This window comes from Tachypleus tridentatus, chromosome 8 (genome assembly GCF_004210375.1).
Source record: "Tachypleus tridentatus isolate NWPU-2018 chromosome 8, ASM421037v1, whole genome shotgun sequence".
NCBI classification, from domain to species: Eukaryota; Metazoa; Arthropoda; class Merostomata; order Xiphosura; family Limulidae; genus Tachypleus; species Tachypleus tridentatus.
Window position 1 is genome coordinate 27,023,049 of NC_134832.1, and position 16,026 is coordinate 27,039,074.

Here is a 16,026-nt window from a genome sequence, read left to right on the forward strand (position 1 = left end):
CAGTTTCAGTGTTAATAGCAATGTTGTAATGATTATGTATTAGGGCTAGAGCACTCAGTCTTTCTTTGTTTCGTGTACACTTTAGGTAATTATTCATCTAGTGGAGAAAGATGCTGAACGTTCATATGAATATGAACTTATTGGCAGTGTAGCAAAGAGTTAAAGTAACATTAAGATATTTAGTATACTTATTTAATCAGTCAATGTCTGTGTTCTGATTGATTTGTTTTAATATATTGTTCTGAAACAAGTGTATTATATTGCTGTTTCTTTATTGTTGAACTTTATCGCCAACAACTCATAGACACCTACTCTAAAGAATTCGGCATACAAAAGTTGAAAGTAAATTGTTTGTTTATATTTGAATTTCGCGCAAAGCTACACGAGGGCTATCTGCACTAGTCGTCCCTAAAAGGCAACTGGTCATCACTACCCACCGCTAACTCTCGTGCTACTCTTTTTACCAGCAAATAGTGAGATTGACCGTCACGCTACAACACTCCCACGGCTGAAAGGGCGAGCATGTTTGGTGTGATGGGCATTCGAACCCACGACCTTCATATTGCGAATCGATCGCTCTAACTACCTGGCCATACTGAACATATAACAGTAACAATACCACTTGTAAACACAAACCAGTGCATTCGAGTACACCAATTTGTATTAATTTATTTTTATTTCGGCTTGTTTTTAGGTTACAACAAACTAATACAATTAGTTAGAAGGTTGGATCTGTTTTTTTAAACTCAGCCTTTCTTTTTGATTTTGTTTACTTAGCTTTATCAATATTAATTTTCTCTAAAATATGTACATACATATATATATATATATATATATGGTGATATATAAAGCTCTATTTCATAATTATCTCTCTTTTATACTAAGGATAAAATAAAATAATAAAAATATTAAAAAAAAAGTTTAAATTTTTTACAAAAAATATAAATATATTTTAATTTTATACTGCTGACAACTTTGCCATCTGTTAAAAGTATAAAACATTAGTTATCTCACGTGTTTAGAATTAGTGAGAGTAATTTGATTTTTGAGTATCTATCGAACGATATTTGTGTAATTGTAAGTTTTAGTATGTATAGAAATTAGTGCTTATATTTCCCCGTTTTAAGTTTTAACGAGCAATTTTAGTTGCATGGTCTTTTCTATTCTTTATGAAATTCACAGTTTTTATTATGTTTTAAACTTGAAGTCCAAAGTACTAGAAATTGAACCTGGATGTTAGGACTAACCATTAGCGCTTGCAGTTAAACTAAAGTTAGAAAATATATTTATATAAACCGAACCTATTTTCATGTAAGAAATAAAATTACAATATTTTCGCCTTTCAAGAGCCTAGACTATTCAAAGAACATGCTGATTTAATCAGCATGACGCACATTTTTTCATTAGAACGTAAATTCCATCGTTCGTTAGAGGGCCGTAAGTTAGTGATCATATATAGGGGTCAGATAGTGCAAGAAACAAAGTACATTACATTCAATAAACCATTGGTAATTAACTTATTAAGCTAAATATTAGGATTTGTACTGTAATTATTAACATTATGTTTTGGTGAAAGTGTGTTTTTAAACTTAAATTTCAAGGGATAAGATATCTTTCAAGAGATATGGCTCAGCTAGGATGTTCCAATTTGTATCACTACCTTACTACAAACTATAGTGTTAAAGAAACTTAATTACTTATAATTTTATATTCAACATTCACTAACATACTTGTTTCCTTTCCTTATAAATGCCTTCAGTGTTGCAGCTTTGAACATGAATGAAGGCAAATTATTCTGGAAGCCAACTACTATATTAGAAAAGTAACATTACCTTAACTGGTGATATTGCTTCCAAGTTTCCCATATAATTGCCTTGTATGCTCTGACAGCTTGCAAACATTTTGAAATTTATCTATATTTATGGATTTCAAACCTTCAAAAAATCTGTCATATACCAAAGTCCTGCTTATCAGTGAAAATGTTTGCCTCATATTTAATAATGATTTGGGATTTTAAAAATGTTAGCATAAAATTTGTGCTTGTGATCTGAAGCTAGTGTTTTTTTGCATGATTTTAAATTTATCTGAAGACCAATAATGTTGCACAGAAACGTGTTCTTAAGGAAAGAGAATTCACCAATTTTTTCCCCAGTGTAATATAAAACTTGTAAACCAATTAGTTGTTTAATTGTATCCATCCAAGATCTAGAAGATTATGATAAAATCATACAACTTTTATATGTTATAGCTGTATTAATGTTCTGATCATCAGGATAACATTAATTCCTGTGTATTACTGGGAGTTACAACAGATTTCATTGAATTACTTAAATGGGTGTTAATTAATGAAGTATCTGGGTGCAAGTGATCATTGTCCTATTAGGTTTGATGGTTTGCTGCATGTGGAGATAATGAATAATATGTTGGTTATAAATTTCAAAACAAATTTTGAAGGGATGCATGAGAAATATCTGTTGTGAATTAGGCAGTTATTTGGAGACACTGACAAACATGGAAAATTTTTAAATATTTGAGGTAAACATATTCTTTATAGAAAGAAAAAGTTAATTGCAAGAAAAAAACAGTTTGGCTGATAAAAATTTAAGAGTTGCAATTAAAGAAAAGCATCATAAATGTAAGAAATTTAAACTTGCTAGTGTGACAGAAGACTTTGAAAATTGTAGAATATCAAGAAAGCTGGTGAAACAGGAAATTAGGACATTACAAAGGATGTATGAGAAAAATGTAGCTGAAAATGTAAAAATTAACAGTAAGGATTTCTTTAAATATGGGAGATGCAAACAAAAGATTAAAATTGGGATAGAATCCTTGAAGAATGACAAAGGAAAGTTAGTATCTGATGATTATGTGATGGCTTGGTTATTATTTTTTCTTTGGTTTTTACTCACAAAAATTTAAGCAGTATTCTATGTATTACCACATCTTAAACTGTTTAGATAAATTAAAAGATCAGATAGATAACTGCATTAATTCTAAGCTGGTTAAGAAAAAACTTGAAGTTTAAAAAATAAGGCTTTTGAGCCAAATAATATTTCCCCATAGATTTTGAAGGATGTTAAAAATTGGATATGTGAGCTGCTTAATACTATTTTTTGTCAACCTTGAATAGTGGGTAAGTACCAGAGGATTGGAAGTAATCCAATGTTACTCCTTTTTTCAAAGGAAGTGATACAAGTTGCCCCAGTTATTATGGACCCACGAGTCTTACATTTATTGTGGGAAATGTTTTTGAAAGCCACTTAAGTTTCAAAAATCTTGTCTTGCAAATCTTTTGATATTCTTTGAAAACATTATTGCTTATGTAAATAAGGATGTAAATTTTCAGAAAGAATTTGACAAAGTTCCACATTAAAAGCTTGTTAAAAGATATCTGTAGGTGTGGTGTGAAGGATAAACTAGTTAATAAGAATGGCTGTATGGAAGAAAGCAGAAGGTTGTTACAAATGGAGTGCAGTCAAATTGAATTAATGTTACAAATGGAAGTACTGCAGAGCTTAGTTCTGAAACCTTTGATATTTTTTATTTATCTCAATACATAGATGAGGGAGTGGTCAATAAATTATTTAATTTACAGGTATTATTAAGGTCTTGGTTGTTGTTGGCTGTGAAGAGAATGCTGCTGATGTACAAAAGAGTTTAGATCATTTAGTGAGTTTGGTAAAAAATGGCAGATGGGTTTTAAAAGTAATAAATATAAATAATGCATGTGAGTTATAATTTGAATTATAAGTATAATGTAAATGGGAATAGCATTGACAGTGTTATTGGTGTAATAGTTGACCCGTTCCTAAAACCCTTCAAGCAGTGTGCTGTTGCTAGTGGTAGGGCAAATAGGATTTTACGTTGTAGGTACAAAGTTACTGAATGAGTCTGAAGATGTTATAATTTTGTGTCGAGGTCATTGGTTAGGCCACATTTGGAATATTGTGTTTAGTCCTGGGCTTTTTACCTTAGGAAGGATAGAGTTGTTGAAAAGGGTTCAGAGAAGGGTTACTAGAATGGTGCCTGGGATGAAGGTTTTGTCATATGAGAAGAGGCTGAAATATCTAATTGTTTTCCCTTGAAAAAAAGAAGTTAGTTGGTGGGATCTGATTGAGGTGTTTAAGATTGCAAACATAATTCATAGTGTTGATGAATCATTTTGTTTCATACTTAATAGTGATAACAGTAAGAGTAGGAATACAAATATAAATGTTGGTAGAGTAACAGTCAGATTCAGCTTAGTTTCATTTTACTAACAGGGTGATTGTCTTTTGGAATGGGTTGGCTTAAGATGTAGAGGTGGTAAATTTAAGTGAGTTTAAGAAAAAGCTTGATAAAAATATGAATGGTAAGGGCTGGCTTTAAGATTTTGTTTTATATTTACTAATTAATAGTTTTAGTTGAGCTTAGAGGATGGGACAGCTGAGATAGATCAAGAGGTTACATATTTTCCAAAAATGTTATGTAACTTTAAACAAACAGAACTCTGCCTAGTTTTCCCAAGGGTTTACTTTGCCTTACAAAATCAATTCCTTTATGATATAATTGGCTTTACTAAAAATTAAATTGAAAATCCTAAGTCTTATCTTATTAAGTTTTGCTTTTCAGATATATAGTGTAATTGCACAATTATTTCATTGGAAAGAGCTTTGATTTGTACCTATTTTAAATTACACTTGAGAAGAAATATTTGCAGAAACTTTAAAAGCAAGGTTTCGTAGTAACCTGTGCTGAGCTCTGGCTATGTTGACAAGAGTTTTCATAAGGTTTAAAAGCAAGATTTACACAGGATGTATATTATATTGAGAAAATGAAAAATTCAAAATTTTGTTCCTCGTGACCACTAGAGTGGAATGTTTGTCTTAATTCTAAGAAGTTTGTGCTTCTGTTATCATACCCAGTGTTAGTGTAAGAGACACTGCATGACTTTTATGTTTAAATTAAGCCTAGTCCAAAACTTAGGCTTTGAATTTGCTTTTTCTTTTTCATATGTCTTATTCAGTTTGAAAATTTAATCTGTAACACTGACTACATGTTTAATGTTTTCACAAGTATGTCTTTAGCTTTGTATATACATAGATCCTCTTTGTATAAATGTAAATAGCTAAGTACACTACTATTTAAAATTAAGGTTAGTGGAAATTCCAATTGGAAAACATAATATTTGGTTCATTTCTACACTATGGATAAAATAATATTAAATCTCTATAATACAGTAGTTGTAAGCCCTCTCACAATACAATGGTTATTATAATAGCAGTACCTTGATTTTTTAACAACTTTTTTTCAATAAAGATAAATTTAGTTCAAGTTATATCTTCACTTTTTTTGTGGTCTGGAACATGAAGCCATGCAATTAACAAAAAAAATGTAGCATAGTATTAGATTAAAACAAAGAAAAGAGAAGTAAATCTCATCTTGTAAAGAAAAACAAAACAAAACTAAGAATCCTAGGTTGAACAGGGTTGTCAGTAGAAATACAAATTTATTGTTGGGATAACATTAAATAGTGGAGCAATAATTTCAAAGCCCCTTAGAACAGCTAAGATTTTTACCTACAGCACTTATATTTTTGATAACATTTTATTAAAATCAGAGATATTTTCTGGAAATTTTATACCAGTGTATAGGGTAAAAGGAGTCATTTGGTGCTTAAAAGTTTTTAAGCTTGGGTCCTTAGGTGTGGGAATGTTTGACATTTTCATTCTGTTTGTGTTATTTTGGATGTCAAAATAATTTTATCTACATCTTTTTCTCATAATTGGATGTTTACAAAAACATTTCAGTAAGTAGTTATCCATTTATTAAATTAGTGTTATCCATTGCATTTCAAGCTGTCTGTTCATTATGTATAACCATGATAATGTTATGTAACTAAGGTAATGCATTATAAGGTATATTTTCTGAAAGATATTCTGGAAGTTTCCATTCCAACTTGTGCATCTGCAGAATTTTGAAAGCTTATAACTAAAAGCAAGGAAATCCAATATTTTACAGAAATATATCATTAGGATTAAAAAATCAAGAAAAGTTAAAAAAAAAGTCTTATTTGAATAAGTTTTTGTTTTGGCTACCTGAAAGGCATTTTGTTAAAAGAGTAATATAACAAATTCAGATTTGGAAAATGGTTGTAAATATATGTATAAAACCCATTTTACAGAGATGTTCAAAACATTCTAATTTAACATTGCTATTGAAGTATATGTGTTTTTATATAATACATTTTTTAGGTGTATTCTAGCCAATAAAAAATGGCAGCACAGTTCTTCACAAACATTGGTAAACTTGGTTTAGGCCTGGCTATTGCTGGAGGCGTCGTTAATTCAGCTCTTTATAATGGTGAGCCAATTCAACAATAATTGATTGTTTGCAAATGGGTTTGTGGCAGTGGCTACTTCATTTATGAAATTTTGTAGAGGTACATTTATTCTGGTACAAATTAAGACTGGTTGGACCCGAGGCAATGAAGTTTTTTTGATCCCTTTGAAATTGATCTTAGATTTTAATTTGAGAAAAATTATACAAAAGTTTTACCCTTTCAATAATGAAAAAAGTGACAGACTTGAAAATTATAGTCCCAACTGTAATCACTAACTTACATTTTATGCAGTTGCTAATTTTTACAAGGACTGTTTCCCATATGTCGATCATAAGCTAATAATTTTAGTTTCTTTGAAACATTCCCATAAATAAATATAAATCAGTCTTACTTTTTAATTTTTCATCTTTTCTGTAATTATTTTTTGATAAAAGAATGTATAATATTTAAAACAGTATATAGTCTTGTTAATTAAAAATATGCCCAGAAATATTATTTTGGTTGTTTTTTGCTCAACATAATAAATTTTTTTTAAAAATATTTTTATTAATAAGAAAAATAAGTTTTTGACAAAGAAAATGATAAGGTTGTTTTAAAATCTATTTATTGTGGGTTTTCAAGTTGAACAGTTTGTGTTGCTCTTGATGCTATGTCAACAAAATATAAGTCAATGTTATGTAGTAATATAAGATTTTCAATTTTTTTGTATTTCCTGTAGTTCATAATTTCTCAATATAGTATCTTATTTAGTAGAAAGGAGCGAGAAAATGGAACATAAATTCACTATTTAGTTGGCTAACTAACTGTTGAAAATTCCCCTTGGTCAGTCATGTTTTAGGTCCCTGTGATATGTCAGATTGTTAACTTTTTATTCAGACTTGTATTCTTCATTAAATCTTACTGAATGTGGATATGTTTTTTAAATTAACTTATCTTTTCTCTGCCACAAATTTGAAAGAAAAAGGAAGCAAGAATACTCAAATATTCATGTATGTTTTGTAGATGTTACTGCATGATATCAAACTGATATTAAAGTGTTTAATTTTTGAATATTTAGTAGATGGAGGACATAGGGCAGTTATTTTTGATCGCTTTACCGGAGTGAAGAATTATGTTGTTGGTGAAGGCACACACTTCCTTATCCCATGGGTCCAGAAACCTATTATTTATGACATTCGTACAAGGCCAAGAAATGTCCCTGTAATTACTGGAAGTAAAGGTACTGTTGCCATGAGATACTTGTGATTTGCTAAGGCCTTGTTTTATGTTTAATGTACAAAATTACTTAATTGCCACAAGTACTATAGTTGTTATATGATTGCAGCTTATATCCCATAAAAATGAATTGTGTAATACCCTTTTACAAAGCATATTAAATATGACTGGGTAAATCTCTCTGTCTACTTTCCAGGCACTAGTTAAAAAATAATAATAATGAAATTAAAAAATTACATCCAAATGAAGCCAAACAAGTAAACAAAATCATGAGGAAGAGTCCTTCGTTAAAAACAAATCTTAACCTGTGTTTGTTTATATTATAAACATAATTAATCAGAGGTTGGGATTTGCTGTTTTCACTTTTACCAATTTACTTACTTCTTTGTACGAACTTGGCAACTTACACCTAGAACATTACCAAATATGCAATGCTGTGATTTAACAATACTCAAAGTAAAGAGAAAAATTCAGAAGGTTCAAATAATGACATCAGTTCATGTCAATGTAACTGGGCAACAAATAATTTGTAAACAGTTATGTAATCAAACCTTCAATAATTTGATGCTTCTAAATATATTAAATTTAACTTGTGCTATATAAAAGTATGAATAATAACTCATTAAATTTAAATGAAATGGTCATGTATATCTAAGAATGGAAAGCTAGTACCTCAAAAAGTAATGATACTGATGGATTTTTTCTGTGCAGTTTTTAATAACAACTAATATTTTTTTTACAGTTCATGACTCCATCCATGAGAATAAATAAATTAAAAATAGAAATTCACAATTTATGTTTTCTTAAAAAATGTTTTCAATTTTCACAGATTTGCAGAATGTAAATATTACCTTACGAATCCTCTTCAGGCCAGTAGCTGATAGCCTGCCCAAGATATACACTACTCTTGGTCTGGATTATGATGAAAGAGTTCTACCATCAATCACTAATGAAATTTTGAAAGCTGTTGTTGTGAGTATTCAACTGGAAACTGTATATGTTAAGAATGATTATGTTGCTATTTAGTAACAAAAATAATCAGAGAGATTGTATACCCTTGCCTTGCTGCTCCTTTTCAGGAATGCATATGGTTATATTGGATAGCATAAAATGTCATCTTCAAAAGCTTAGAAGATCCTTCTCAAATCCAGAATGATTAATGATCCAGATATTTTTTTTCTAGCATGAGTCTCAATCTTCACATGCCCATTACATTTGGTACAAGTCTTATCTTCCCCATTTTGCATCTGAATGAAATTTGGTAAGCACTGTCCCATCCCATTTTATGTAAAATACTCATGTATGTCAGTCTATTACCTTTCAAGATACTTGCATGGAAACACACACACATGCACACAGACAGATGCAATATCCTTGGAGGGTGAGGGTAATAAAAAATAAGTTAATAATGCATATTCACAAGAAAAACGTAGGAGTTTTTCAGGCATTGCAAACTAATTAATTTTGTGGTTGTATGTATGGGTAGAGTGATAAAGTTGTTAATAACCGAGTGAAATTCCTAAAATGTTTTTAATAATTTTCAATTTTACTTGTGAAGTTTTGAAAATTTGCATTTATATGTTCTTATTGTAATACATATGGAAAGAAAATATACAGGAAAATGTATTTACATGAAGGGTAGCACAGAATTTCTGTAGGTAGCAGCAGGAAAACCAAAACAGTGTAGCAGAAGCCTCAAAACAAAAAATATTGAATTTCATGCTGGTTATAATTAGTTGCAGGTGGTAGAAATGTGTTTCATGATGAAAAACCACAGGCCCTAAGTTCACACTTAAGTACATAATTGATAATATTTTAAGTTGTGTAGAGAAATATTTAGTTAGTTTTTATAAATGTTACCATCTAAATTAAAACTCTGACTTAAAAAAAATTGTTAAAATATTTATAAAAGAAATTACCTGTCATTAGTTATTTGTATTACAGTTACTAAAGTTCAAATTTTAAACATCAAAACAAAAATTAAGATCATGGGTTTGAATCCACATAACACCAAACATGATTGTCCTTTCAGCCATGGGGGCATTATAATGTGATGATCAATCCCACTATTCATTGGTAAAAGAGTAGCCCAAGAGTTGGTGGTGGGTGGTGATGACTAGGTGCCTTTCCTCCAGTTTTACACTGCTAAATTAGGGATGGCTAGTGCAGATAGCCCTCATGTAGCTTTGTGCAAAATTCAAAACAAAACAAACCAAAAATGAAAAATATTTTGTAGACAAAAGCAGATATTAATAAACATCCGTATGTGAACATTAGGGTGGTCCACTCCTACGTGGTAAGAGAAGTGAAAAGGTACAAATGAGAGCATCTGATGCATTCTTCATTTCTTATATAGATACAGACCTCAGAGTGAATTTTGAATTAAATACATGGATATTTAAGGGTGGTGGAAATTTGAAGACATTTGCCACAAGTTTATTTCTGCAATTAAATTTTTAATTACATTTTCTTTATCAGTTGTCAAACAATATTACTATTGCATGATCTCACGATTTTTTTATATTGTTACGAACAGTATTTTATAATTCAACATAATTGGGTCATGTATAATGTGGTTTATAGATTTAATAGGCAGCAATCCAGTGTCATGGCAGATGATGTCACAGTTTATCAGAGAGAGGTATTTGAACATTTAATTCTTCTATCACTGAGGACAAAGATCAAAAGCAATATACCTGTTAAACATAGTTAAACTACACCAAAACACATTTCTAGCCTCAAGAAAGGAAAATTTGAGGTCATAAGTGATATGATAAATTGTTCTCATTATTATTATAGTTGTATGCTATTCAGATATGCAGGACACTTAAAAATTCATTCGGTTTGCTAATGCTAGTGATTTTCACAGCTTTTTGTTACTGAATTCAAAAACATAACATTTATTTTATTTGCCCTTTCATATAATATGTCATGTTCAATTTGCACCACTTCTAAATATGGACAGATTGATCCATTTTGTTATTTGTAACATCATTTATGGTAGTTAGTGTAGGCAAACATCATGCAAAATAATTTCTCATTTTTATATTATTGGACCACCCTAGTGAACAAATTTGAAATTTGTTTTGTAATAACTGTGAGGTTTTACTTCATCTTGATCTATAAACTTCAACTCAGTTTTAAATGGTTTTAAACTTCACAGACTTATTTCTTTACTTAGTAGCTCATACATATGCTGAGCTATTATTTCTAAGTACTTTTATGGCAAAAAAAATGAAGGTGTTGTGATGAACTTTTATAACATTGAAAAAAACTACATAGAAGTATAAATACAATAAATTCAAGTTATTTATGTGCATACTTGTAGTCATGATAAATAATTTAATGTAACTGTTGAAAAACCACATTTTGATGGTATGAAATCCAAACAACAATATAATATTACACTACTGTGCAGCTTTATATGATTTCAAGTGAATTAAGAATGTTTGGAATCAATATGTGGATAATATGCATAGTTTTCTCTGTTGGTTTTTATCACAATTAAAGCATTTTATCTTTTCCTGTCCATCTCAAAATAGTTTTATATTTAATAAATTATTGTACGAGGGTTGTTCAAAAAATACGAGGACTGACGTCATAAAACAAAATGTACTTTATTTAGAAGTTACAGGTCTGGGACCCTTTCAAAGTACTCTCCTCCCCAACGCACACACTTATCCCAACGCTGTTTCCACTTGTTGAAACAGTCCTGGTACGCTTCTTTTGTAATGTCCTCCAGCTCCTTCGTCGCATTTGCCTTAATCTCACAAATCGTCTCAAATCTTCTTCCTTTCAAGGGTCATTTGAGTTTGGGGAACAAGAAAACATCGCAAGGAGCAAGGTCAGGTGAGTAGGGGGGGGGGTGGGAAAGAACAGTGACCGAGTGTTTGGCTAAAAACTCACGAGTTCTGAGGCACAAATTTCGCAGCAACGCGGTGCATCTTCAATTTTTCGGTCAAAATCTCGTAACAAGATCCAACTGATATCCCACACTCTTTAGCAAGCTCCCTGACAGTCAGACGTCGCTTTGCCCGCACCAGGGTGTTGATTTTGTCGACGTGTGGGTCGTCAGTTGACGTGGAAGGACGTCCAGGACGCTCATCATCTTCAATGGACTGTCGACCATCCTTAAAATGTTCATGCCACTTGAAACATGCCGTACGCTTCATAGCAACATCACCGTAAGCCGTGTTAAGCATAGCAAAAGTTTCAGTCGCAGATTTTCCAAGTTTAACACAAAATTTCACAGCAAGTCGTTGCTCCTTCAGGTCATTCATTCTGAAATCCGCCAAACGAAAAAATCGCACTTCACTTAAAACTGCATAGCTAATACACAAATGAAGATACCTGCAATCAGGAAATGGCGTCGTAATCAGCTGATCTGAGCGAACCTAGCGACACCAAGCGGATTCCCCTGGAACCAACTGGAGCCGTGCAATTCAAACAGTCTGCGCGTATTTTTTGAACAGACCTCGTATATTGAGAATATAATTATTCATGTTTGCACATCTCTCATCTGAAGTTCCTTTTCTGGTAGTGATTTTATCACTAAAACATGTCACCCTTTTGTGATCTCAAAAAATCTGGTTTGACCAGTTGTTAATGAAACTGAATTTGAAAATAAGTACAGTCAACATTTAAATATGTTTGGATAAAGCATCAGTGTAAAGGGTTTGAGTATAATGTTTAATTTCAAAGATATTGACTGGTTGTGTTCCTGATTAACAAAAGAATCTAATGGTAAATGAAGACAATATTTTCATTCCTGTAAATGTTTTTTTTTTTTTATTAACTTTATTTTATTCAAATCACACAAGTAAGTAAAACAATTTATTTGTTGAAAAGAGAGTATACTTGTTCTATAAAAATTTATCTCAACCATGCATATTTTAGGAAAAATTACAGTAACCAACCTGTCAAAGAAAATGGTAATGCCATTTTGAAAATTGAGGCTACCGATAAATTTGTTTTTGTCCATGTTTTGTATGAATTATAGCTGAAAGTGGTAACTGTTGAAATTGACAATAGTGCTAAAAGGAATATGTTAATGAATATTTGTCAAACTGAAACTTGTATGAAAATTGTATGAATTTTTTAATGTTGAAACTAGATATCAAGTATTAAGTATGTGCTATGTTTAACACTATTTGGTGAAATATTTCCCCTGTGAGAATGAAAAAATCAGGGGATATCATTGATACCTTTCTGGTCCAGAAAAAGTTGAATTCAATCCATTACAACCGTACAAATATTTTTACCTTCACTTTTCAATAGGTGGGATTTCACTCAGTAAGGCATGACAAAGAGATGGCCTGTGAAAGAAGCATATTATGATAATCTTTGTTTAAGGTAGAGAATTAGCACATGTATTTGACCTTTTCACATCAGGTTTACAAGAATGTTTCTAACTGCAGAACACCTGGTTAAAAAATTGTAGAAAAACTACCTGAATATGCTTGGATAAAGATATGTTCTTCTGTAGCTATGAAAAGATAAAATATTTTCATTTTTTACAAACTCATTACTACATTGTAGCTAAGCAAAATGTTTACGACCATACTTCCATTAGACAAGAATTACCACTTATGCAGCAATCTAGCCAAGAATTTGGAATATGCATCAGCTTTTATGTTTAGAATAAATCATTCCATCCAATTTTTTTTATTGATGCCAGGTTATACTTTTATGATTTATTGTTTTTCTAAAACCTTAACTGATTGCAGCTTATGTGCCTTATAAGTTTATGAAGTAGGTATATATCATTACATAGGAAATGATGTAATCCCTCTAGCATGCTTGTTTATCATACTGTTAACTTTCATAAGGTCCATCTCTTAGTGTTTGTTAAAAATTGTAATATTTCCTCTTATTTCCTGAGATGTAAAAGGCTTTATCAGTAAAAACATTAAAATAATGGTTATCACTTGCACTTTGTTAAAAAGAAACAGGAATGTATAAAGTATTTAATCATTAATTCAAAATGTCTGCCGAAATAGTTTTAAAAAATTATTATTAATAAAGGTTTTAACTGTTATGAAAAACCTATAATTTCAACTGTTCTCCCTTGTCAGGCTAGTCTTTCATAATAGTAGTGTTGCTATTGATACCAAACTTATTGAAACTAATTATGTGGTGTATATCTCGCTAGGCCCAGTTTGATGCAAGTGAAATGATCACTCAGAGAGAAGTAGTATCACAGAAAGTATGTGAAGAACTGACTGACAGAGCAGCTCAGTTTGGGTTGATTTTGGACGACATTTCTATTGTAAGTTTTGTTTTACTGCCTTCATACTCATGTCTTGTAGTTTTTCTAGTTAAAACATTTTTAGTAATTTTGAAAGATTTTGCTTTTGGAACATCATGTTAGTTCAACTTGTTTTTCTTGTATCCTTGTAATTTGAAATTTAGTTTCAACAAATGTATATTTAGTATTTAAGAAAATGTTTTAAATAATTTGGAACTAATCTATATAAGTGTAGGATGTATGTGTATTTTTATTCATTTTGATTCTTGTATCATTTAATTATATAGAAATAGACAAAACAAGCTCACCCACCCCTATTTTTTGTTTCTGGCACTCATCATGTAAATTAAGTTTCTTACGTAGATCACCAAAAGTGGTATTTATTCAGATACTCGGAGAATATTACATGCAATTAAAGCAATATATATATTCTAAAATATCTGACGTTGGGCTTGGTGAGATTTATGTACTTTTTTCTTCACTAATATTTGCATCAGGAAGGTTTAAATATCACTATCTCAGTTGTGAATGTTTTAATAATAAATTATGTAGAAAGTTAAATATATAACCATGCATTTTTATGTTTCATTCATACATTACAGACTCATCTTTCATTTGGAAAAGAATTCACATTAGCTGTTGAGTTAAAGCAAGTTGCTCAGCAAGAAGCCGAGAGGGCCCGTTTTCTTGTAGAAAAGGTAACGTATTCTGCTATGTCAAAATTATATCTACAGGTTATTAACACAAATGTTTTAAACACCTGTCTAGTTATCTAAATTTTGGAAAGCATTACATCTTTAATAAGCTGAGATCTCAGATTATACATGGAAGTAAACTAAATAACTTTCAAATTAAATATGCTACATCTTTTTAATCTGATCTTCTTTCTTGCATAGTATTGTTACATTTTATTTGATTAATATTCAGTAACAACTGATTAACAGTTTGTTTTGTATTAGAATATAAATTTTGTTTCTTGGATTTTGATAATAAAGTTACTAAATGTCAAAATGTACAATTATTAATCATCTTTAAAAATACTTTTCTATGTTAAATAGCATTAGTGTGACTGTTTATTTTATGAGAATGAGAAATGCTGCCCAAAAATTTTTTCAGAAAAATCACTAGTTCATGTATACGATAATCCAGTGTTTTTGTGTTATTTATTTAGGTATTCAGTCCTTAAAGAATTTATGGTGTGAATCCTGTCCCAGTTTTCTTATTTTTTTACTCCCATAGGCTGAACAACAGAAGCGTGCTGCAGTGATATCTGCAGAAGGTGACACTGAAGCTGCCTCCCTGCTTGCTAAATCATTTGGAGCAGTGGGTGAAGGATTGGTTGAGTTACGAAGAATTGAAGCAGCAGAAGATATTGCCTACCAGCTTTCCAGGACAAGAAATGTTATATACCTGCCACCAGGACAACAGACTTTGTTAAGTTTGCCACAGTAAAGAATTAAGTGTAGTTGTTAAAAGATGTGTAATTTCAGTCTTGTTGGTGATACCACAGTATAATCAAGCATGTATGGTAAACCAAACAGGATAGAGAGAGAAGTTCAACAGATTACTTGACTTTAAATCTTTGCAGTTGTCAGTAAGTCTAAACTAACTACTGCTAGTCTTACACTAAGAAAATTATATTTTGTCTTAAACTTAGATTCCTCACTCTTGTACCAAGATCATTTATGGTATGAAATAAAATCAGTGTGTGGTCTGAATAGTCTTGTCAGTTATTGAGATCAGCTGTAATGTAAAACATGGAAAATCTGTTGGATATTACTCCACAGTAGCAGTAGATACAATTACGGACATATAAAACAAAGGAAACGGAGAAATTCCTGTGAATTAGTGCACATTCAGACTGCAGCATATTATACTGTGGTACTTTATCAACTTTGAGATCATAAAATTAACTTATTTAAATTAGAATATTTCTCAAAGCTGTAATAACTTGTGTTTCGAAATGAGATTATGTTTATAGACAAACCCAAACAGGAGTGGATTATTTATATATTTGAACTCTATGTTAATTTTAAATGGTTGCCACAATTAAGCAGACTTCTTGGCCATCCAGCTATGATGTGGATAATGAAGTAGTTTGCTGTATAATAACCAAAGAAATTGAATAACTGCATTCTTATTCAATTGAATATGTATAGTGATTGTGATTACGTAATGTATTCATCAAGTTAGCCACTCTTCTATCCAAGAACAAATTCCAATTTACAAGGTGTTGTTACAT

At 30.8% G+C, this 16,026-nt stretch overlaps 1 protein-coding gene across 6 annotated transcripts; it reads left to right on the forward strand.

The window, feature by feature from the left end:
- Nucleotides 1-932: 932 nt before the first annotated feature.
- Phb1 (prohibitin 1) lies at nucleotides 933-15,502 on the forward strand. 6 transcript variants are annotated; one of them, XM_076447854.1, is made up of 7 exons: nucleotides 933-1,077; nucleotides 6,234-6,342; nucleotides 7,380-7,541; nucleotides 8,367-8,509; nucleotides 13,689-13,805; nucleotides 14,387-14,482; nucleotides 15,024-15,502. In XM_076447854.1, the coding sequence occupies exons 2-7, from the start codon at nucleotides 6,255-6,257 to the stop codon at nucleotides 15,234-15,236; spliced, it is 819 nt and encodes a 272-aa protein (XP_076303969.1). In that variant the 5' UTR covers nucleotides 933-1,077; nucleotides 6,234-6,254; the 3' UTR covers nucleotides 15,237-15,502. The 6 variants fall into 6 exon arrangements, with proteins under 6 accessions (XP_076303969.1, XP_076303973.1, XP_076303975.1 ...); XM_076447858.1 differs by having other exon boundaries at nucleotides 7,383-7,541; XM_076447860.1 differs by having other exon boundaries at nucleotides 1,001-1,077; nucleotides 6,245-6,342; nucleotides 7,383-7,541.
- Nucleotides 15,503-16,026: the final 524 nt, after the last annotated feature.

Bases quoted from the DNA above. Each gene is read 5' to 3' on its own strand.
- Phb1 (XM_076447854.1), top strand. From the start codon at position 6,255: ATGGCAGCACAGTTCTTCACAAACATTGGTAAACTTGGTTTAGGCCTG. The intron at 7,542-8,366 runs GTACTGTTGCCA...CAATTTTCACAG, and splicing joins TGTAATTACTGGAAGTAAAG to ATTTGCAGAATGTAAATATT. The intron at 14,483-15,023 runs GTAACGTATTCT...TTACTCCCATAG, and splicing joins CCCGTTTTCTTGTAGAAAAG to GCTGAACAACAGAAGCGTGC.